The following is a 25,175-nucleotide window of genomic DNA, read 5'->3' as shown; positions in this document are numbered from 1 at the left end:
AATTGAAAACACAACATGTTTTTAAATGTTACCTCATCAAAAAAAACATGGAACCTGGAACCGAGAGTAACATATGTTTCATCTTTTATTATTAGTCAGTCTACATCTCTAAAATTCAAGATCCTCTGTTCTACCTTGTGATGTCATGAAGTAGCAGTTTTGACAGTTTTGATTCTAGAAAAGGTGTGTGGATTTAAAAAAACACAATGGAGCACATCCTGTATTACCACATGACATCACAAGGTGGAACAGAGTTTTCTGTTTGAGAGAGAACATAAATCAGAAAACAGCATTATATGGACCTTTTAAAATAATAATTTAGATTTTTTTAAAATGAGTCCTGGTTCAGGCCTGGTTTAGTCCTGTTTTAGTCTCTGGTTTAGTCCTGGTTTAGTCCTTGTTTAGTTCTGTTTTAGTCTCTGCTTTAGCCCTGATTTATACCTGGTTTAGTTCTGTTTTAGTCTCTGGTTTAGTCCTGGTTGGGTCCTGGTTTAGACCTGGTTTAGTCCTGGTTTAGTCTCTGGTTTAGTCCTGGTTTAGCCCTGGTTTAGCCCTGGTTTAGCCCTGGTTTAGTCCCGTTTTCATCTCTGGTTTAGTCCCGGTTTAGTCTCTGGTTTAGTCCTGGTTTAGTCTCTAATTTAGTCCTGCTTGAGTCCTGGTTTAATTCTCTTTTAGTCTCTGCTTTAGTTCCTGAATCACTGCTCGAAAACTGCTTTTTTTAGTTGGGTTTTAGCATCAGAAAGTCTCCAAAAACTACAATACAAAGACTTTCACTTTAGTTTACTTTTGCTGACAAATTGAACATTGTGTACAGTTTTTGTTTCATGTGGATAGGCCCAGTGATTACAGAGAAATGAACCATAAATCAACAACAAGTCAACAAATCTGCAATCTGTTACACACCAAACTCCACTGTCCAGCTCACTTTAAACTACAGGGATATGAATGTTTTGGTGTCACATGAGCACAGCGTATTTTAGCTCCTGTTTTGTGATAAAGTGAAGCGAGGTTTAAATGTTTTGAACAGCGGTGCTTGGTGGTTTGTGTCCCTGTTGTGTAACTGTTTTGTGTAAAGAGACAGACGCTGCTTCAGTGACAACGTTGTCTTTATTTTACGGGCGATGGAGCAGAGAGACACAACCTGTTCAAAGGTCAACACAAGAAACAGCTACTGCCACGAGAAGAGAGGGAGGGGGTGATAGAAAGATAGAGGGAGGAGAGCAGAGAGGGAGGGAGGAGAGGGAGTGAGAGAGAGGAAAGGAGAAGAGGGGGAAGATAGAAAGATAAAGAGAGGAGAGAGGGAGGGAGGAGAGAGGAAAGAGAGGGGAAGGAGAGGAGAGAGAGGAAAGAGAGGAGAGAGAGGGCAAAGATAGAGAGGAGAGAGGCAGGAAAGAGAGGCAGATAGAAAGATGGAGGAAGGAGAGAGGAGAAGGGGGGAGGAGGGAGAGGTACATAGAAAGATAGATAGAAAGATAGAGAGGAGAGAGAGGGAGAGAGTTGGAGTGGGAGAAAGGGAGGATGGAGAGAGAGTAGAGGGAGGTGGTGAGGGAGTGAGGTAGAGCAGGGGAGAAAATAGAGAGAGAGATGGAGGAATAGCGGGGGAAGAGAGGAGGAGCAGATAGAAAGAAGGAGGGAGGAGAGAGGAAGAGGGGAGTAAAGAGGAGGAGAGCGCGGGGAGACAGGAGAAGAGAGAAGAAGAGGAGACTAGAGATAGAGAGAGGTGATAGAGAGTGAGAAAACAGAATGTGAGAGACGAGTAAGAGAGAAAGAGGAAGGAGAGGAGACTAAGTGAGAGAAAGAAAGAGAGAGAGATGGAGGGGGAGAAAGGAAGGGTAGAGAGAGAGAGAGTAGAGGGAGGTGATAAGAGAGAAGTAGCAGGGGAGAGGGTAGAGTGAGAGAGAGATGGCGGGAGGGAGGAAGAGCAGGGCAAAAGAGGAGGAGCAGATAGAAAAATGGAGGGACGAGAGAGGAAGAGGGGAGTAAAGTAGAGGAGAGGAAGGGGAGACAGGAGAAAAGAGATGGAGAGGAGGCTAGAGATAGAGAGAGGAGATAAAGAGTGAGAAGACAGAATGTGAGAGAGTCAGAAGTGAGAAAGAGGAAGGAGAGGAGGCGAGAGAGATGGGGAGAGGGAGGAAGAGAGGAGGAGATAGAGAGATGGAGGGAGGAGAGAGGAAGAAGGAAGTAAAGTAGAGGAGAGAGGGGAGGGAGGTGATAAGAGAGAAGTAGGAGGGGAGAGAGAGAGAGAGATGGCGGGAGGGAGGAAGAGCAGGAAGGAGCAGATAGAAAGAAGGAGGGAGGAGAGAGGAAGAGGAGAGTAAAGTAGAGGAGAGGGTGGGAAGACAATAGAAGAGAGAAGAAGGGCAAAGAGACGGAGATACGGAGATAGAGAGAGGTGATAGACAGTGAGGAAACAGAATGTGAGAGATGAGTAAGAGAGAAAGAGGAAGAAGAGGAGACCGAGTGAGAGAAAGAAAGAAAGAGAGAGCCCTCCACAGTAAACAGATGCATTGGAGCCGCTGTTTGTTGACTCAGGTTAAATACCGACAGGTTTATAGTCACAGTTGTAAAAGCTCTGGTACTTCATCATGGTGATTAGTGAGTCTCAACCCAAATTAGAGACTAATACTGAGGCTGGAACATTTTTACTCTTCAAATTTGATGTTCTCTATAAAAACAAATAAATGTTTTTTTTTTTGTTTTTTTTTTAAGGGTCTTGAAAACAGACAGAGCTTACTTTTTGAATGTCTCTCTTGTTAAAGGGGCTCTGTGTCACGTTTCTGGTGAAGTTCCAACACGTGCTTGTCTCCTTGGAGATGTTATTGCTTGGCCTGGAATGTTCCACAGTATAGCATTAAATTATCTATTTAGCATTTATTAAATTCAGTTGATTTTAGTGCTCAAAAATACAAGCAACAAGCTCAGCAACAAGCATTCTGACTGTCAGCAGGGTTGCCACTATACAGATCTGACCTTGAGCGTAACTTGGCCTATTGGTGCTACTTGCTACTTCCATGGAGACAATCAAGTTGCAGAAAAGTTACAAAACCACACAGTGGCCGCACATGACAGTATTTTTGACAAGGGTTTTGAAAATATCTGATAACCAAAATATTGTGATTTAATTCATTCTTCTCACCTTCCTCCTGTCCACCTCCACAGCCCAGCGGTCGGCTCACGAGCTCCCCCTGGTGGAGCGTCAGGACATAGACAGCTGCTGTGTTCTGGGAGGGCAGCAGATGATCCTGAACGGACACAACTTCAGCTCCGACTCCAAGGTCATCTTCATGGAGAAAACACAAGGTCAGTGCAATTTACAGCTACTCATGTCTGGGATTTCCATTGTTTATTAGAAGTGTCTGGGCTTGTCCTGTTTTTCTCAGTTCTCAGTTTTGTTCTGTAGTCCTGGTGTAGTCCTGGTTGAGTCCTGGTTCAGTTCAGGTTTAGTTCTGTAATCCTGTTTGGTCCATTCATCACTTAGTCTGGGCTGAGTCCTTTTTTAGTCCTGGTTTAGTCCTGGTTCGCATCTATAATCACTGATAGTCCTGTTTCAGTGTGCGTTACTAGGCAGTGTGAGGAAAATTTGTGCTGCCCCGGTTCAGTTATATTGTATAAGCAGCTCTTGAGGTTAAAATAAGTAATCTAATTATAAAGCCACTAAACAGGAAGTGTGTCTTAGTATGCTAGTAGCTTTACAGTCATGGAAAAAGTCCACTCTAGTCTATGAAAGTTGTGAAACCCATTTATAAACTAATCATGGTGAATAGTTAAGGTAAGAGAGGAATAACTTTGAACCACTGCGAACTTTTTCACGTGAACTTCTGTTTCTCACGTTTTTAAGACAGGTACAGCGTTTTTAAATATGCTTTCCATAGTTGCTCAGTCGTGTATGTCGTGTATGTCAGGTGAATAGTGGAATACTTTTTGTCTTTGTGCACTTAGTTACAGTCACAGGTGTACTTCTATTCCTGCATTGTGCTACCGAAACATTACTCAACACTGTAGTAACAACACCTTAAAAGGACTGACACCACATCTGAGTTTTCCTTCTTTCGTTCTTGTGTCACTCCTGTTGAGATGAAGCTCTGTGCTGTGACTGGTTTTTGTCTGATCTACGTGATAAGAAAATGTGTAGAGTTCACTTCCTTTAAGTTTCCTCGCTGACAGAAGTTTTGTGTAAACCTGGACACATTTCTCACAATTGTTACACGTCACATTTGAGAAGATATTTTTACACATTTTAATTGATACCTACGCTAAAGGAACATATCTGCAGCACCAACAGCAGCCGTAGCAGTAGTAGTAGTAGTAGGAGTAATAGGAGTAATAGTAGTAGTAGTAGTAGGAGTAATAGGAGTAATAGTAGTAGTAGTAGTAGCCAGGAGAGTTGACTTGGAGACAAAGGGGTCTGGTGTCCTGGGGCCCAGAATTGAACCCACTTTCTATTAATTTATATTTAAGGGCGTCCATGTGAGTCTTCATGCCCCAGTCCCTCCACTTTCTGTCTCCAGAAAGTCGTAGGTGTATCAGTAGTTATCGCATTACTACTAATAGCAGTAGTAGTTGTATTCTTAGACTTAGGGAGTTGTTAGGCAGTTGTTGTTGTTTTTGTTGTTGTATTAGTAGTAGCTATTGTAGTAGTTCGAACTTTTAACATATCTGTTATCTGCAATAACGTATCTGCAATAATTTGGCAGTAGTAGTAGCAGTAGTTCAGTAGCAGCAGTGGTTCAGTAGCAGCAGTAGTTTCAGTAGCAGTAGTACACTTTTACAGTTGTGTTTAAATAAAAATGACTTAAGAACATAAATAACATCTGTATTTTATTGGGAGGATATTGGCAGAACTTTGTGGCTAAACTCCACAAAACAATTGCATTTGGTCTTTTTTTCCATTTGGGACCAGGAAAAATAACTCATCTAAGCGAGTGCATGTGCTGCTCTGAGTGAAAGTGTGTTTTTAAACTCTGAGCTGCAGCGGAGCCTCTGAGTCACCAGGGTTTGTGGCATTTACAACAGATTGGTTTAGCTGTGAAATAATATGAATGAAATAGGCAAATAAAACATAAAATAACATGGTAAACATTATGAAAACTGCATGAATACTTTGTAATGACATCGCACTGGGGGAGGTCTGCATGTATGTCTATGTGCACTTTAGCAAACAGAGCCTGATGAGTTTTAAGGTGGTCTGAAAACTCATACAAAATGGATTTAAAAAGCATATTTACATGGTTTGGTTTAAGTATTTGCTTTTCAACACAAAGGTGAGAGTGACTAACTGAAGAACTGTTCATGCTCGATAGTGTGTGGGCCATTTTATGTGTGAGAAATTTGGTTGCAGTTCCAGCTACTTCAGTTCTTTATGGTCAGACTGTGTTAAAACAAAGCTCAAATAAAGTCTAACTTCAGACAGAGAAGTGCCTCAAGTTATCTCCACCCTCTAGAGAATGTTGATGATGCAAATTATCAATATTTGGGTAAAATTCAGCAACATGGAGTCACAAAAAAGCAGCTCAGGGAGGGAATTCTGGACGTTCTGAGCATTCACGTGAGCCCTGTCCATAAACTGAGAATGAGACAAAAGTATATGTGTCTCTATCTGCAGGTTAAGACACTGATAACACAGGTTCAGTTGTGATTTTAATACATTTTTAAAGCGTTATATTTTCTTTTATTTCCTGACAAACCTTTTTGGCCCTGCTCTAATCAGAGTCTGAGTGATGCGTCCTGACAGGTGCTATAGAAACCAAAGTAAATCACCACTTTAACTATTTCCACAGCTGCTATTGAGACTACCGCTTGTATTGGAAACTTCTTCCAGTGCAGGGAGAAAGAGAGGGAGGGAGGTGGAAGAGAGAGAGGATGGAGAGGGAAATGGAGAGAAAATATAGAGAGGAGGGAGGGGAGGAAATTGTGAGAGGTTAATAGATAATAAGTGAGAAGAGAAAGGACAGGGAACGAGAGAGGAGACACAAATAGAAGAAAAATAAAAAGACAGGGTGAAGACAAAAGAAGAGACAAGAGGGAGAAATGAGAGAGAAAGAAGAGAGGAAAAGAGAGAGGATAGCGAGAGAGAGGGAAACAGGAGAATTGATGAGAGAGTGTGAAAGAAAGGATAGGTGAAATAGAAAAAAAGAGGGAGAGAGAGAGAGCGGGGAACCCCTTCAGTGCAGTATTTCTACATGCGTTGTAGATTATCCCAAACAGGGCTTTCCCTCTCAGCGTGGGCCCCGGACTCTGAGCAAACAGATCCAGAGCCAAGAATCAAAACAGTCACGTTTCTGTGCACAAGACCAGAGAACAGCTCATACCAGGGCTGCAGCCATTCTCCACACAATATAGAAGCATTTACACAGTGCTTCTGAAAATGTATTTATAGTTACACAATGCTGAATATTTACTAGAACATTAGGACTACAAGATTAAAGGGTCAGATCTGTGTTCTAATGTGTTTTCCTCATCACAAACAGACCTGGTTCTGTTTTGTTTCATTCACACATGATTAAAGAGTCATTAAACACCCTCCCGAAGCTTTAATCTGCCCCTAAGAGAAATCTGAAAAATCCTTCAGAATGGCGGCGGTTTGAGGGGAGCGAGTGTGGAGCGGGCTCTGGAGCGATGATTGACAGCCGATTGACAGCCGCAACAATCCAACACGGCTCGGACCGGTGCGCTGCAGACTTTGAAACAGAGCGGACGTTTGTGCTCGGATCACGCCTTTTCTCTTTTCTCCAGACACGGCGGGACATCGCGGTGCCCAGTGGTGCCAGATAAGGGCGGCGCTGAGAGGGGCTCGTCATGTACTGCCCGTAAACGCCAGTGGCTGTACTTGTCACGTAATAACCTGCATCTGACTCATTGGCGGCTGTTAGTCCAACCCAGAAATTCAAATGTACTGGCCGTAGTTGATCCTAAAGAGGCCGTTACAGACACGACTTTTGACCCAAAAATCAGATTTTTAACAAATATGCACTAAAAGGCCAGGGTACACCTTTTACACTTAGCCAGGTTGGAAGCACCTTGTGCCTCCACTCAGTTTCATTTCTCTCCAGCAACTAGGTCAGGAATCAGAATACACTAGACGGTTTGCAAGAATCCCGGAAGTTTAAGTTTGGGCACCAGCCAATCAACAAAGAGCCGTACATTCTGTTTTGCAACGATTCCCGAGATCAAGGATTTAAAGCTGGAACAAAGAGAATGTTTGGTGAATTTTATCAAAGGGAAAGACGTTATTGCCCTTCTTCCTACGGGATTTGGGAAAAGCTTAATATACCAGTTATCCCTGTTAGCGGCACATTACATAAATCAAACAAACAAATAGCAACGATTGGTTAAATTAAAATAAAGTACCCACCTACTGTCGAGCGAACGAATCCTAATGCTGCAAGGTCAGACGGTTTCCACGAAGTGAAACTAATTTATACCACTAATCAGTAGAAAAAGGTGATTTTGTTGTTTAGTGGCCCTTTAACACAGACCCTGTTTGAGTTCTTCTTAAAGAGAAAACACTCTGTTCCACCTTGAGATGTCATGTGGTAATACAGGAAGTGCTCCATTGTGTTTTTAAACTTTATACACTTTCAGTGGAATTATTCGGATCGTTTCAGTCCTGGAAGTGCCCATCTCTACTGAACAAAAGGTAAAAAGTAGCTGTTGCTTTAAAACGACTACTTCATGATGTCACAAGGTGGAACGGAGCATTTTGATCTGTGAAGATGAAGACAGAGTAGTCTGCCTTAACCTTCTTTGAAATGTAGTATTTTGTAACATGGTATTGTATTCTGAATACTTAGAATACCTTCACTTTAAGTTGCATAATAGTATCAAATACTTGTCTGTGAAATCCAAATTTCAACAAGTAAAAACAATTGCATTTTTAAGCATTTCATGTTTCAAAATTTTCTTGATTCCTGTTTACTCCTGTGTTTTGTCTTGTGCATTTGTAATATTATGTTGTAGTAACAGTAGGCCTCTCAGGAGTACTGTGCAGTTGGCTTGAGCAGTGGAATCCCCCCCTCCCTCTCTCTTCTCTGCCCCTCTCTCTCCCCTCTTTCCCCCCTCTCTCTTTCTTTCTCTCTCTGCTGACTCATTGAGGACATGTGTTGTTCATTTTCAGGGTTTCCCACCTACAGTAACCACCAAACACAGCTCTGCGTCTGTAGCTGTGAGGAAGTGGGGTCCAAAAGGTTCACAGGCTCTTTCACACTTTTCCAAAGCAGCTCCACGCACGTGCTTTCTGCAGATCTGATCGCCTGATATGAGCTACTGTTACTATTGATACTCAGCTGTTGATGGCGTCAACGTTCTCTGGGGGCGTGATGCTAACTGAAGGCACTGCTCTGTCTAAAGTTATTCAAGTTAGATTTTAATCTGTCCATAAAGAACTGATTTAGAACAACAACAGGATGGGAAGTATTTCAGTTAGTCACTCTCACCTTTTTGTTGAAAATCAAACTCCTAAATAGAACCATGAACACACACAGGCTCATGAAAATGTGTTTTCTAAATCCATTTTGTATTTTCTCTTGAGTTTTCAGACAATCTTTTTTGGCAGTTTGTGCATTGTGTCCCCATGGTAATTGCTGAACATCCATCATAAACATACAGGCACAACACCCCCAGCATGATGTATTGTATTGTATATGGAATTAAAAATTGTGCGTGCATTGTGCGTTTATTCAGTTACAATTACTATAAAATTTTGCCTTGAAAAGCATGAATTCACCTTCTGTCTTGACCTAGTTATGCTGTCTGTGTCTCCATGGAGATAAATAGGTTTAATACCATACTATGAAACATTCCCAGCGTCTCAACAGTACATTAACCGTGTTTATTTGTGTTTGTTTATGCAGATGGACAGCAGATCTGGGAGATGGAGGCCACAGTGGACAAAGACAAGAGCCAACCTGTGAGTGTTAAACTTCTTACACTTAAATGTTCCATATTACACAATTTTCTGATCTATATTATAATGTTTCCTTATCAAAAACCTACCTGGAGTAGTGTTCTGTATATAAATAACCTTTTTTTGTTATGTAATTGTTTAAACTGTCAGAAAAATGTGCTTCTCGTGCATAAATTGTCCCTGTATTTTGTATGGAATTTTGTTGACACAGGGATTCCTTTTTAGAACTCAACACTTCCTCCTGTAATTTTCAACTTTTACTCACAACCTGCCACATATGAGATAATAATCATATATATTTTAACTGTGAATATGTATTTCAGAACATGCTTTTTGTGGAGGTGCCTTCGTACAGAGACCCGTCTGTGCTCCATCCGGTCAAAGTGAACTTCTATGTGATCAATGGCAAAAGGAAACGCAGCCAGCCACAGCACTTCACCTACACCCCACTGCCATGTAAGAGGATCACAAAACACATCAATATACTAGTATGAGTGCTTCAACAGTATGAGCCGATCATATGGTAGATGTTTTTACCGTTTTAAAAACTGTTGAAGTCATAGCTCTTGGTCATGGAAATGGTTGTGGTTTGTGGTTTAGTTCTGGTTTTGTTCTGATTTTGTTTGGTTCTTATTCCTGATCTAGACCTGATTTAGTTACCCACGTAGACTTTATAACATCTAGGTTACAGGACATTATAACTTCTTAGTAAATTTGTTTTGTGTGTTTCTTGTTTTCAGCTCCGTCCATTAAAACGGAGCCTCTAGATGACTATGACTTCGTGATGCCTCAGATGTTTTACCACAGTCAAAGAGGAGTCCTGCATCCAGAAAACAACCTGGTCCCCAACATGGCATCATGTCTGGGCTCTGGCATCTCAGAGGTCAGTAATGAGTTATGTTTACCCAATAACTTGTATAGATTTGAGTAACATCTATTTCTACTCATATATTATGGTATATTTGAGCTTTGCTCCGATGGTAATGATGAAAATTGCATTATGTTTCCACAATTTTGCATAACTTCCAAACATTAAACTCAACCCTTGTACTCAAGAAATATTAAAGAGATGTTTTTATTCATAGATTTAAAATTGCCCCAGTACAGATGTATTGAAAAAACAGCTCTTAAGATCAAAATGAGACTGCTGGGCTGCCTGCATCTAATTAGAAAGCATTTTTATCCTCTGTGAACCAAGAATGCATTACGAAGACAGTTCTGCTCTGGTCTTCAAAGGGTGCGAAAAGCACTTAAGAATAATTAGGATGCTCAGAATGAATTTGGACCACTGCAAACTGTTTAAAAGTCCTAAATTACACAAAACTGACTTTTGTGAGCTTTAAACCCTGTTAAAATGTTGCTACCTCCGCACAGACATACCCAGAGTTGTGTTTTGTTTCATTCACACATGTTTAAGTGTAATTCTAGCATAATAAGGGCTCATTAAAATGAACTACTTCTGTTTTTCACATTTTTAAAACAGTAAAAATCAGATATAATGCCTTTAATTACACACACAACGGAACTTCTTACCTCTCCCCCTTCCTCTGTCCACAGGAGGGGAGGTTCCAGCAGCAGAGCTCGGCCATAGTGTTCTCTCGTGGGGGTAAATCGTTGAACTCGGGCCTGTACCAGCAGCACACCCCCGGAGTGATGCCCGACCCCCATCACCGCTCAGTCCTGGTGCACACCGGATCACCTGCGCAGCACCAGTCAATCATACAGTTTTCTCCGACCAATCAGCACCTGCTACCGAGAGCAGGGGAAGCTTTAGCCCCGCCCCCTCATGATAATCAACAGGTGAGATAAGAAACACACAATGCAATCTTATTTACTCTTATTACAGCTAAATGACTTTGGAGAAATATTCTGTTTGTATAAGAATTACAAGAAGACTGAAATATGAGTTAATACAAGATTAGGGTGAACAGATGTCCCTATGTACCCGGGACAGTCCCAGTTTTGAGCCCTGTGTCCCCTGTCCCAGCAGATTTATACAAAAGCAGTGATTTATCCCAGTTTTATTCAAGAAATGTCCCAGGTGTCCTGTTTTTGACCAATTTGATCTAAACCAGGACTAAACTAAGACTAAACCAGGATTAAATCAAGTCAAAACCAGGACTGAAATAGGACTATCACAATTTTCGACTAATCATATCCTCGCCAACAGTAACAAGGAGCATACATTGGCATTTGTTTAGCCAATATACAGAAAACCGTGTTTGCAAAAAAAAATTTAAAATAAAACATGCAGCATCAGAAGTCAGATTATGACTGGCTCGAGAATGCAAAATGTTACACGCTCTTTTCACAATTTTTTTTTTTTTTATACCAACCATCCCAACTTGTTTGTATCAGTATAGAATTTTGAAATCTGGTCACCCTATACAAGAATCACATGTGTTTCAGAACATGTTTGCAGTAGGCTTTTCCAAAACAAATACATACTCGGATACTAATCAATACTAAAACTAGTATTGAAACTATAGATCCTTACAGTGACTGTAAACAGAAAGACTGCATTTGGAAGGCTGGTACCTCACATTAGCTTTTCAATGGGAGAGTTCCAAACACTGCTAACTATGGAAAACCAGAGCTGTTTTGGCGACTGACAACCGCTCAGTCATGTGAGTAACACCAGAGCCTCAGTAGAAAACATCAGCACATGTACTGGAGTGTTTCTCTTGGTTAAAATTACCATTCAAACTAACAACAACAGCATAATCATTTATATGTAACATTCACTGGACACAATACAATTTCACATTTATTTCATCTTTAATAAGTGAACTTTACAGAATGGAGGTGAAAGTTTGATCTTGACTAGTATTACGTGTTAGCAAATGTAACAAACATTAAAAAAAATTGTCTCTTTGTATCTACATATGACAGTTTTATTTGCATTAAAATGAATGGAATAAAATATCAGCGCCATGTCGCTCCTGGAACCATCTATTTAAAAAGTGATAGTTTTTGTCTGGATATTAGACTTAGACAAACTTTATTGGTCCACAAGGGAAATTATTTGGACACAGTAGCTCACACATCACAATATAATATAATAACAAAGAGCGAAAATATAAATGGTAATAGTAAATTCTAAAAAAGTAGCAAAATAGATAAGTCAAGTCAAGACAAGTCAAAATAAAATAGTAATAAAATATAAAATCACAGCTTTATGCAAGAGCTCATAAGAAGACAGTGCAACAATAATATGATGATTGACAGGACATAGGGTTATACTTTATATTACTGGAATGAATAAATGCACCTTTCAAGACACTCAAAGATGCTTTAGAGAACATTATTCATTCATGTCCACGTGTAACTTTGATTGTGCTACTGAAACATTAATATAATCAGGACGAATGAAACATTTCTTCTGTCTGATCTTCTCCAGGTGGTGTACTGTGAAGGCTACTCTCCACAGGCCCACTCCCCCTCTCACCCCCAGTCCTACCCCACAGTGATCCAGCAGCAGTACCTCCAGAAGACTCCTCCTCCCCCTTCAGCGCCGCAGCAGCAGAAAGCACGCGCCCCCTCAGCCCCTCAAGACCCACAACGCAGAGTCACAGTCAAAGAGGAGAATCTGGACCAGGCTTATCTCGATGATGGTGAGTGTAAGTCTGAGTTTTATTATTTCAAGCTTCACTCTCTTTATTAGGAAGTGCATTTTATATGAGGGTGTGCTGTTCCATTACAGCTATCAGCAGTGCATATTGTTGGGTCAACATGCAAGACACTTCATCAAGCTGATCACCTCAAACTGTAGAAAAAAGAGTAACAAGTTGGTGGATTTCTTGGGACATGAAATGACAGACAAACTCAAATGGAAAAGTTATAACATCTTTAGCTGTTAAAATGAAAAATATTCTGAAACTCTCTCCAAATTTGAGCCATGGTTGTAGTAGTTTAATAGGCAGGACTACTTTGAATGTATTTGGATATTACAATAATTCAAATTATTTTTATTAATCCTTTATTTAAAAATGACACTAAAATCACTCTTTATGTTGTGGTTAAACAAAGATCAAATAAGGTCATGATTAGGGCTGGGTGTCATTAAGATGTTGCTGATACGATACATACCTCGATACATAGGCCACGATACGATACATATCTTGATACAGTGAGCTTTTGATTTGATACGATATATTTCCAATTGATTCGCTACAGTTCAATAACAAAATAGCAAAATTATGTCTGTGATACTAAAAGTCTTTGTTAAACCACTTCTTGTGCAAACTTCATATGAAACACAAACATTTTAATCATCAAAACAGTGAAAATGTCAAATGTTTTGCATAGACAAGTTTCCTTCCACTAAACAAGCAACAAAACTGTAGCGCTGTAACAAAATAATTTAGTAAAATATACCAAAAAATACTCTTGGCGATATATCAGTACAGCAGCCCCCGATATTGATACTGTATCATCAAATTAAACGACACAATATATTGATATTTAGATTTTTTTTGCACATCCCTAGTCATGACAGTAGTAATGACGTTGTTTCATTCACTCCATACTCTGTGGTGGTAAACTACAACTGTAGCCACAGCTGCCCTGGGGCAGACTGACAGAACTGAGGCTGTCATTCTGCACCATCACCCCCTATAGCCATAAACTGACTCACACTAGACAAGGTGGGTAAAGTGTCTTGCACAAGGACATAGTAACACCAGTTTGCTACCTCACTGTTGCATTCCCAACGTCTCCCATCCAAGTGCTGCCCAGACCTGACCCTGCGTAACTTCAGAGATCAGATGAGATCAGGCATTCTTAATGTGGTCCGGTCATGTCCATTGTCATTGGCTGTAACTGATGATAAGACAGGGCACCACTGCTTTTCATAAGAACAATTCAAGGATATTTACTCTATCTCCTCCATCTCCTTCACACATATTTGCTTTTCAATATGGCGTCGCGATCTAGCTCTGTTCAAACAATCCCGTCCGTATTGGGTGCAGCTATGTTCCACTCAAATGGGAAATAACATAGGATTCTGACTCATGTGTTTATACTGGTGCTGTCGACCTGTTAGCTCGCAGTAGTATTGATGTGGGGTCACTTCCAGCTGCCGCCCTGTCCTCTGCTCTCTGAAGGCAAAGGGAAGCAAAACTATATCAACAAAATGTAAGGGCGAATCACTCAAGTGTCAAACTCATATTGTCTTAACACTTAGGATGCTATAGGATGTTATCATCATCATAACATCTTTGCGTTGGTATTTCATGTGTTTGTATCTTAAAGGTGAAGTATGTAGCTTCTGGCAGCAGTCCCCCATCTTCTTGTTTCCATAGAGATGTTATTACTGGCCTGGATTATTTCATGGCATCGCATTAATCTTAGCTAAAGCAGGCACATTTTTTGCAGGTGTTTTTATTGCTCTGAAATAAACGTAATCCCCTAAACAAGCATTCTCACTATGACATGCAGTCTCGCTTTGAGAATGCATGTTCACAGATCTAACCTGTGGTGTGACCTCTTTGTCTCTACTGATATACACATTTAATGCCATACTGTGGTACACTGAAATAATGAAGCAATAACTTCTCTATGGAAAGTAGCAGGGGTGACAGCTACACCAGAAATGTTACATAGTGCAGTTACATCAGTTATTTCAATTACATTTTTAAATGTGAAAAACAGAACTCATTTTTAACATTTGAAACAGTTTGCAGTGGTCCAAAGGTCACCTACCTTATGCATTCAGAGCATCTTAATTATTTACCATGATGACTTTAGAAGCTCTTTTAACAACTTCGAGACCAGTGCAAAGTTTTGTCATGACAGTAAATCTATCAACTAGCATGCTAACAAACACTTAGGCTTAGATTTAGACTTAGACATTATTGATCCACAAGGAAATTATTTGGACACAGTTGCTCACACACAATAATATAATATAATAACAAAGAGTAATAAAACATATCAATTGTAATAATAAATTCTAAATAAGAAGTAAAAAAGAGCAAGAGACGGGTGAAATAAGACATAATTATAGAAATGTATATGTACAAGTCAAAATAAAATAGAAAAATAATGATATGATGATTGACAGGACATAGGGTTATCCGTTACATAAAGATGAGTTGTTGTACAGTTGTATACAGTACGGTATGAATGATTATTTGCCAATAAAATTATTTATACTTAGATTCAGACAATACATATCAAATTTATTTTAAGCTCATTCAATGCGGCAAGACACATTTTGGTTAAACACATGGAAGAAGGAATGGCAATTTAAATAAGAATTGAAGAAGGACAATTTAGATGTCCAAAAGCTTCCTCTCTAGGTTACCTTTAATAGTAATAATAAAATAAATATAGTTTCAAAAAATCATGCTTTTAAATAATTATGATTTCAGCTATTTTCACAACAAAGCAGCTGTAGTGCAGCGTCTCCTTTAAAGTTACCTGTCCTGTTTATTTGTTTAGGAAATTAGTTTGAAAATGCGAGAGCAAAACTGTCACTGTCCCGGGCGGCGGACATGTTGACGTGTTGTGAAGTGAAAAACAGTCTCCATGGTGACCATTGTCCGGAGCTTTAGAGGCTGGCTGCGTGTGCGCGGGGAAGCCTGGGTTTGTTATGCTTGGCTGGGTTGCTCCTTGGCCTTAGCCCCTCACTTCTCCAAGGGAACCCACCAGAGGATAAGGCTTTTTTCCGACCACAGAATCCTGCCAGTGTACTGTATCTGGCAACCGAAAAGCCTCTTCGCAGCTGCTCCGCTCCAGAAAGCACTGTGATCCCTGTAAGAAGCCATGCACTGTAAAAAATGCCACCCCTTGTTTTAGTTTAGTTCATATTCAGTCTTACAGGCACTGTATATGATTTTCACCTCTTTAAAATGTGAAAAACAAAACTTGTATCTTTGTAAACGGTTCGCAGTGATCCAGAGTTATACCTTACTTAACTTATGCGCTCAGAGCATCCTAATTGTTTGCAAGTTGATTTTTGAGCAACTACAATTTCAGTAGATGCTGTAAGCAAACTAGTACAGCAACTAACGATTATTCTGGTTATCAATTAATCTGGCAATTACTTTTGATACTACTACTGAATTACTCTAGTGCAGGGGTGTCAAACTCAAATTCACAGAGGATCAAAAAAACTGGGACAAAGTCATGGGCCAAACTAAATATTTATTGAAAATTTCAACAACATCTACATGTTTTCTCTTCTTTTGAGATATGTAATGTTAAACCTTTTCTTATAAATAAAATAAATGTTTAATAATAGTTTAGCTTAAAACATTGAATCAAAACAAGCATCATATAAAATAATAACATTTTAAATAAATAAATATTAAATAAATAATGTCTCTATAGTCTATCTGTAACCAGTGGGCCAGCTCTAATACATATTTGATATGATCTCACGGACCAAATATAATTATATCATGGGCCAAATTTGGCCCCTGGGCCTGAGTTTGGCATGCCTGCTCTATTGTGTCCTGTGAGGAGCTCTGTCAGATTCACCTCTAAGCTGTGGAGACATTGGCAGTCTTGTCTGTATATATTATAACATGTATTGTATATTTTATTTTTTATTCTTCTGGTTTTTATATACTTGCTTACTATGAACCAGATAGTATGTGTTCTTAATAAAGACTGAATTTAATTGATTAATCGATTAGTTGTTTAGATTACGAAAGGCATATGAGTGAGATTTTTATTAAACTGGACCAAGATGAACCTAAAGAGATGCCACCAGAGAACGTCTTAATATAATATACAGTATTTACCACAAAATTATAACAAAACCTCTTCTGTGAGCACACAGCATGTTTGGAGTCTGTGTATAGTCAGGAAAACGATTTATCAATTACTAAATGATTTGCCAGCTATTTCAATTAGTGTTTAGTTGCGATTAATCTATTAACTTGCTTCACCGCTAAAGTAAATACAGAAATATTGCGTCTCCATTGGGGGTCTTATTGTGTTTTAAAAAAAAAAAAAAAAAGCTCATCTTGGAGTTGAGTTAAATTATATATTGTGTACCATTTCGTTTGTTTTGGCTCTTTGAAATGCAAATCAAACTAGCAATTGTTTTTAAAATTGCATTTAGTTCAATTGTCTTCACCTCTTACTTATTGAGTCACTGGCCAGATGACATTAAAGTTGTACTATGTCACTTTTATGGTGGAGTTCTATAGTGTGTCATTAAACTGAGGAGAGCCCAACATGTTTTTCAAGGTATTAATATAATATATGCATCTGTAATTATAGAAATACAAGATAGATAAGTTTAATGCCATACTTTTAAACATTCCAAGTCAATATCATCTCCATGGAAACATTCAGTTGTGACCCATCCACCAGAAAGGTTACCCAGTGCGCCTTTAGTGATTAGATCTCCTGTAGTCATATTTGTGTTTTACAGTGCAGTATTTGGGAGGAGAGCAGAGGAAAAGGAAGGGGCCGGTGCATGTGTTTGTGTCAATGGAAAAGTTGAAACAGCGAAAAAAGCCGAGAGGAAAAAAAAAGTTGGAATTTGTGTGTTTTGGCCGGAGCTTTGGGTTTCCCTGCAGTAAACAGAAACAGTGTTAGAGTGTATGAATGGACAGGAGCGCAGCAGACATGGACCTCAACTCAGCCAACATCAAATGCGTCTCTGAGCCTTTGGCAAAAATAACACGTAAACAAGTCTTGAAAATCACATTAGCTTAGATTTAAATTTAAGTGCCGCTCTTGGATATTCTCTTTGTAAGGCCATTCCGAGTGTTTCTGCTCCAGTTTTAGTAATGTAATGTAAGATCAGTAATAAGTATAGGGTTGTCATGACGATATCATTTCAAACTCAATATTGCTACCAAATTTCCATGGGATCCAGAATACACAGTTTACAAAGATGTGAGTCTGGTCATTGGTGAATCTCCAGGTTTACAGATGTGCATGATTGACATTTGGATCAGCCAATCAGGGACATGGCACGGTCTGTCCATATCAAAACGAATGCAGTATGGTTGCTTATGAGGAAAAAATTCTGGTAATCTGAGGTGAGAGTGGTGTTATTTTGTTTGTAAATGATGCGTGACCAATGAGCTCCTTCGGTTCACATGCATCACTGAAATAAACAAGTCTGATTGGACGATTATGTTTGGTTCTGGTTTGAGGCACGACAGAGGGAGTGGGTATGCCCGGCAACTAAGTAAAGGTCTTGATTCATATTTTAAAACAATTACCATTTTTAAAACTCATAATGCTTATTTAATATTTCCATGTGATCTCATAGTAGTTCCATTTCAAGACCATTAAAAAATTATACAGGAAAGGTTACATTGTTACATTTTATGATGTATGTCCAGTCTATCCAGTTTTGATTCCAGTTTTACTTATTGCTGTACAGTTAGGGTTAACCAAGCTGTCACCACCTAGTACCTCTGCTCAATAAAATTTTTCTCCAGCGAGTAGGTCAGGAATCAGAATACATTAGACGGTTTGCAAAAACCCGGGAGGTTGTAGACCACGCACCAACCAATCAGCAAAGAGCTGTGAAGCCATGACGTCAAACTCAAGCGCCTGTCTGGGTCTCTTTTGTGGTACAGCACAACAGTAAACAAAGCGGTCGAGGTGGATGTAGACGAAGACAGACATTCTGTGTTGGCAACGATTCCCGAGATCGAGGATTTAAAGCTGGAACAAAGAGAATGTTTGGTGAATTTTATCAAGGGGAAAGACGTTATTGCCCTTCTTCCTAAGGGATCTGGAACATTACATATGTCACGACCTAATAGCAGCTATTGGTTAAATAAAAAAGTACTCGCCTATCGTCAAGCGAACAAATCCTAATGCTGCGAGGTCAGACGGTCTCCGCGAAGTGAAACCGACTGATGAATCAGGCTAAGTTAGGGTGACCAGATTTTCAAAATTCAAAACTGGGACACTCCAGGTTGGGATGTTCAGTAAGTAAAATTATAAAAAGTGCATGTAACATTTTGGATTCTCATGTCAGTCATAATTTAAGGGACTTCTGACACTGCATTTTTTTGCTTTACTGTCATTCGCAAACATGGTTTTATGTATTTGGCTAAACAAATGACAATTTATGCCCCTCTTTACTGTCGGCAAAGATCTGATTAGTCAAAAAAATTGTGATAGTCCTGTTTTACTTCTGGTTTAGACCTGATGTAGTCCTGGTTTAGTTTTAGTTTAGTCCTGGTTTAGACCTGGTCGAGTGTGGAGTATTTGTATGTGGAGTTTGCATGTTCTCTCTGTGTCTGAGTTGGTGTCCTCTGTGTATTCCTGTTTTCCCCATCAACCTGAATTGTTGTAAGCTATTGTTGTGTCCACGGTGATGATTGTGCTTTGCTTGGGATGTTACACAGTATGGCATTACGCTTATCACTCTTGCATTTATGAAATTAATGGTGTTTTTATCGCTCGTAACACCTTGAAAAACATTTGCACTTGCAACTTAGTCGAGTGGGTCAAATCCTTGTCTCAGTGTAATGGAGACAGTCTGATGGCAACCCAAACCCCCCACTAGAAAAGTTACACAACAGACCTTTAAAAGAAACTGGAGTTTGACATGGGAAATGAGGGGTTTGGTTAACGTTAGCAACACCTCTTCACTGTGGGGGAAACTGAAAGCTAAATGCTAAGCTAAGAAAGGATTCTCAGCTATAAAAATGTATCATAAAGATTGTTTGTATGTAACAGATTTAGACCACAACAGAGCGGAGGGACCAGGATGTGGCACCGCCCTCTGTTTTCACGGCAATGAGTAATAGTGAAATTACTTTGAATTGAGACACACTTTTGTTTTTCGAGATTAGAGTTTTCAATCTTTCGTCTTCATAAACATGGGGAGTTTTACCTTAATCCTCACACCTACAGAAGAGTGCTGAATGCTTTGAACTATGGGAAGTCCCGGTTTTGGGGTTGTAAAGTGTTACGTAGGAGGCATAGGTGAATAAGTGCATTGTTACCTCACCGATAAGACACACAGGGTTAATGAACAATAGTGCAATAAACAAGATAAAGCTGTTAAAGTGATGTAATGCCAAGATATCAAGTCCTATGTCATTATTGTGGACATTTTAAACACTGTAACTTTTCTGATGGACTGTTGATGCCACCTGCTTGTCTCCATGGAGATGTATTTGCCTTGAATTTCTTGAACTACATAATCAGTAAGATTTTGTTTTCTGGAAAGGTCCATAATATCACAAGATGGCATTGAACAAGATGGAGAAGTTGGCGAACTGTTAAAGATTCAAGGCAAAAGAATGATATCTCCATGGAGACAAGCAGGTGGAGGACTCATCACTTGAAAAGTTACATTGTGCACTAGGTCTTAATAAGTTGCTGGTACGACACATACCTCGATACATAGGCCATGATATGATACATTTTTAGATACAGTGCACTTTTGATTCAATATGATTCAATGAGATATATATATTTTTGTTCATTGTTTTTATTATTATTATTTTATTTATTGATTCTATTAGTTTCCTCATGGCTGGAACATAATTCTGCAGATTTTTTTAAAAGTATAATGTCTAACATTGCTATGTAAAGCACTTCGGAAACTGTCTTGTTTATAAAATGTGCTATACAAATAAAGTTGGATTTGGATTGGATTGGATATATCAAATCGATTCAATACAAATACAAAAGCTAAATCATGGCTGTGATGCAAAAAACTTGTAAGTCCACTGAGTTTGTGCAAAGTTAAAAATGAAAAACAGCAGTTTTACTCAGAACAGTGAAAATGTCAACACAACTGTAGCTTTTACACAAAATAATTTAGTAAAATATTTCTAAAAATACTCCTGGCAAAATATCAATACAAATTAAATGATACGATATATCGATATTTCAATATTTTTGCACACCCCTACTGTGCACCATTAACAAATATTCACAATTAGTGACCTAACAGACGAACAGTGAAACCTGTAATTTTCTTACATGAATGTTGTTTAATACTTTACCAATTTTATGAAATTAAACTTTCTGAATGATAAGCAATTACAATTTTATGACCCAGACATCATAATGATGTCTTCAATTATCAATCTTCACATCTCTACTACATCTCTATTACATAAGTGCAAAAGTCAAACTTAGTAAAATTGCACATTTCAGAACAGAGCATTTTGAGCCTCCCCATAACATCGCAAGAAACACTTTCTGTACAGTCCTTACAATGTATTCTAATGAACCTGCACTGATATCTTTACAAAGTTCCATCCCTGTCATTGTTGAGCAGATGTGTTTTCGTGTGGTTGAACTCAGACTCAGAGCAGATCGAGAGGATTCAGTGGAATAAGACTTGGGGCAGTGGAGCAGGTGGAGGAGATAGAGCACAGACCTGCAGCTCGGTGGACACACATTAACTAAAGCCTGTTCATTTTGGGAGGCTGTTTGGGCAGCAGTGGTTCAGTGGTTGTTGTTGTGTCCTTGGGCAAGACACTTCCTTGCCTATGTTTAAATGTGGTGTGTGAGTGATCGGAGTGTGCGGTGTGTGAGGGATGGAATGAATGAATAAGGCATGAAACTGAAAACTATTTTGCGCTTGTGTAAAAGTGATGTTTTTCAGATTGCACCACATCTCTGAATGGAGCTCTATATTTATCAATCAGGAAAGGCAGAACATCTAAACTGACGAATATTTGACTCTGATTGGTCGCAACTTTGGAACAAATTCATAAAATCAGAGAAACCAAAGAAGCACAAATAATCTTTCCCTCTACCAGTGCAGGTGTTCTGCATGTTTTTCATAAACTAAAAGTGTCTTTTTGCTAAAAAAAAAAAAAGCGGAAGTGCATTTGAGTTTGTTTGGGAGCTTCACGTTTGGCTCCGCCCACACAGTAATGCTGCTCTGTGATTGGTTTGTACCACTGGTATCTGGGCCCAATCACAACAGCAGGAGTCAGGTCAGATGGATTTTCATGAGTTAGTGAACTTACAATTATAGTGAGAATACTTGTTGTCAAAAAATGCTTGGACTAAGTGTGTGATGCCCTCTACTGGTAACAAAGACATATGGCTCATGCGAGAGAGTGGTCTATAAGAGCATGTGTTCCTTACATAAATATTATTTTAATATTTTATTGATACAAATTGAAAGCAAAAGTGTCTGCGTGTATAAAAGCCCAGCATAAAGCATAATCTGTCCCCTTTAAGGCAGTGGGTGTCAGAGGGAATTCCTTGGCTGTAAAATAAACAGGAGTCGGAGTGTGACGTGTGCAGAACGTTGGCTGGACTTTCACATCTGTAAGTGATCACAGAGAGAGAGACACGAGGCCTGTTTAGTCCAAGGTCGCTCGCCCCGTTTCCTACTCAGAAAACCTCAGTATTTGGACACCAGTAGCTCCATTGGTAGAGTGAAGGTCAATGCATACTGTTATTGTATCCTTCAGCAAGACACTTAACCCACCTGGTTGTGAGAGTGAAAGAGCGAGCTGTTTATTAAAGGTGAACTATGTAACATTTCTGGAGAGATATTCAATTCAATGGAGAATTTGTGAGAATTTGAGAGTTGCAACTTAAATATGATTTTAAGTAGGCTGCTTTGTGTAAATGTTCACTGTTCATAATGCTCCATTTCTCTGGGTGGCCTGAAAACAGTTTTGTATTCTGTGTAAAACTTATTTGCTGCTGAAATGGGCAGCCCTATGCACAATAATACAACTGTAATGGTAATGGTGGTGCATGTGGCAACTTTCAGAATAAGGAGAATAGATGTGTGTGTAAATACTGAAGACTTTTCCTCGTAACATGTGGTCACTTCCACAGTTGTGGGTCATTACAGCAGCAGCAGCAGACTCACCATTAAAGCAGCAGGACTCAGGGCTGCTCAGGGCTATGACGTCTTTCACTATTACATCATCAGAAAGAGCGTTTTCATGAGGGAAATAACTGCGAATGTTGTCATATTTTTCTATCAAAAGCCTCATAACATTTTATTTTAATATTAAATTACTCAAACCACTGATGCTGCTGATGTCATCAATATTCCCTGAGGGTGGGATGCTAACTGTGAGCACTGTTCTGTCTGAGGTTTTGTTAGACTTTAATATAAGAACACAATATGACCAGAAAGAGCTGACTTAGGTGGAGATGCGACAGTTGAGCTGATTTGTGCTGCTAAAAAGTCTCTCACATGTTATTAACCAACAGTTTTTCAGTTAGTCACTCATCTTTTTGTAGAAAATCAAACTCCTCTTAAACACGACCATGAACACTTGTATTGATCACAGGCTCCTGAAAATGGTCAGCATGATTTCACCGCAAACTATAACTACTAAAAGATTTAGGTGGAAGGTGATATTGTTTATAAAAATGAGTGATGTTTTCTTTCATTTTGCTGGCATGACCAACGTCATACACATTCAGCTACTATCATTTTGTACTTATTTTAACATCCCTGCACACTGTCATTTATGAATTCAGAATGTTCTGTTCGTATAGCATTGGAGTAAGCAAACAAATAGTACTGTTAGAGCTGTATAGTCCGTTGTTGCTGTATAGTGTTAAAGCTACCACACATTACAGAAGAATTTCCCCGATTTTGGCTCCGATTTGCTTGTCCCTGAATTCGGGGAGTTGTGACACGACTTTGTGTCTTCGAGTGCGATTTTGAAGCCGCTGCGCTCCTCATGTGTGTGGTGTCAGAGTGACTCTGAGCTGCTCTGTCAGATCAGAAACGCTACGGTAACAGCCAATAAAACAGTGTCAGGCACAGGGGCAGACAGAGTGATGGACATAGAGACACAAGCTACAAACTCGGGATATGTCCTCCACAAATAATGACCCCCAGTCCAGTTTGAGGCGTTCTTTGAAAGTAAAAAGACTAAAGTAGTTCCTCATATTTATCTGTTAAAATCCACACAGTGCACGGATCGAGATGAAGTTGCAGCTTAATGATAGTGACTCTACTTCCTGTGGACTTTATCGCCAATCTTTTATGCTTTGTTTTTGTTTCTGAAGTATTGCACCACATTTCACAAATAATAATAACACAGTTTGACTTGTATCTAAACTAGAGCTCTGATATTTTGAGCACTTAAGAGTCTGGTTTTAGTGTAGACAGGAAACGGCCGATGTGATCATGCTCACAACTTTATATCCAGTGGTCCACAGCTGTATCCCTCTGCAGTCTTTGTGATTGAAGATTTTAAGTCTCATAAGAATCTCCTTGTGTCTGTGGTGTGCACTTTTTGTCGCAAGTTTAAAAATCATTTACGATCGAAAAATCCTGTAGTGTGTGGTGGCCTTTAGTCGACCAAAATTTGCAGTAGTCGTATTATCATTTCATTTTGGTTATAACGATTTTTGTGGGACAAGAGCAGAAAGGAGCTGTTAGTGAGTGAGCAAGTGAGCTGAAGATCTGGCATTTTTTGGCATTTACGTAACAAGGCAGATTAAACTATGATTCACATATCTACATATTGTTTCCTTGTTGTTTTGCATGAACTCCCCTTGCAGGTGTAGTCTTGTGAGAGCAGTTTGGGTCGGATACACAGAGATGATAGTTTTGAGAGCTTTTTCCACGCCTGACCATTCGGCTGGCAGCACATGTCTTTAGCAGGGTAGCCGCAGGGTCTTAAAAGTCTTAAAAATGTCTTAAATTTCATGTTCCTAAATTAAGGCCTTAAAAAGTCTTAAATTATGTTGTCCAAGTCTTATTTTTTTCACAAACATCTTAAATTTCATTAGCCTATTTTTTGTATACTCAACTGGGCTGCACTGTGATGTTAAATGGAGGGAGGAAAAAAAACAACAACATGAAATCATGTAATGTGAATGAACGTCTAATTTGGAGTATGCACAAGAAATATTCTGGTTTCTGGCCCTGACGGGAATGAGCAAACAATCAGTAGAGTGGAGGAAGACGCTGGATGGTTCATGGGGAAGTGCAGGTTTAATTCACAGTGGCTCTTAGATTCTAGATATAGTAGTTGGTTCCTCATTATTAGAATTGGATCTGGTGTTTTTTGCCCGCATAATGGGTGCGATGTTTGTCTTAATTTTCATTTAAGTGAGCTTAAAAAGGTCTTTAAAAAGTCTTACATTTGGGCTAGTCAAACCTGGGGGTATCCTGTTTAGTCCAACAAGAATTCCTTTAGTCGACCACAGCCCTGCAAACTATCGGCTTATTGTTTTAAAATATACTTCATAATCATAGTCAGACGTAATAAAACATGAACAGAGACTTAATTCATCATGAACAGTTTATTAATAGTTTATTAAAGATGCACTGTGCAGCTTTTCGGGTTGAGGTTACACTACTGCATGTTATGACCGTTTTCTT

The 25,175-nt window shown here is 39.3% G+C and overlaps 1 protein-coding gene across 1 annotated transcript in view; it reads left to right on the top strand.

Annotated features, from left to right (window-relative positions):
- The window catches only part of nfatc2a (nuclear factor of activated T cells 2a), a 48,217-nt gene that overhangs the window by 18,388 nt on the left and 4,654 nt on the right, over nt 1–25,175 (top strand). Inside the window, 6 exon segments of the mRNA XM_055166239.1 lie at nt 3,160–3,300; nt 8,850–8,905; nt 9,226–9,358; nt 9,643–9,785; nt 10,460–10,702; nt 12,303–12,516. Of these exon segments, the coding sequence (XP_055022214.1) occupies nt 3,160–3,300; nt 8,850–8,905; nt 9,226–9,358; nt 9,643–9,785; nt 10,460–10,702; nt 12,303–12,516 (930 nt within the window).

This window comes from Boleophthalmus pectinirostris, unplaced genomic scaffold (genome assembly GCF_026225935.1).
Source record: "Boleophthalmus pectinirostris isolate CB_2022bp ecotype Guang Dong unplaced genomic scaffold, ASM2622593v1 HiC_scaffold_8, whole genome shotgun sequence".
NCBI lineage: Eukaryota > Metazoa > Chordata > Actinopteri > Gobiiformes > Gobiidae > Boleophthalmus > Boleophthalmus pectinirostris.
Note: the sequence above shows the minus strand (reverse complement) of the source record. Positions and strands in the feature narration are given on the sequence as shown.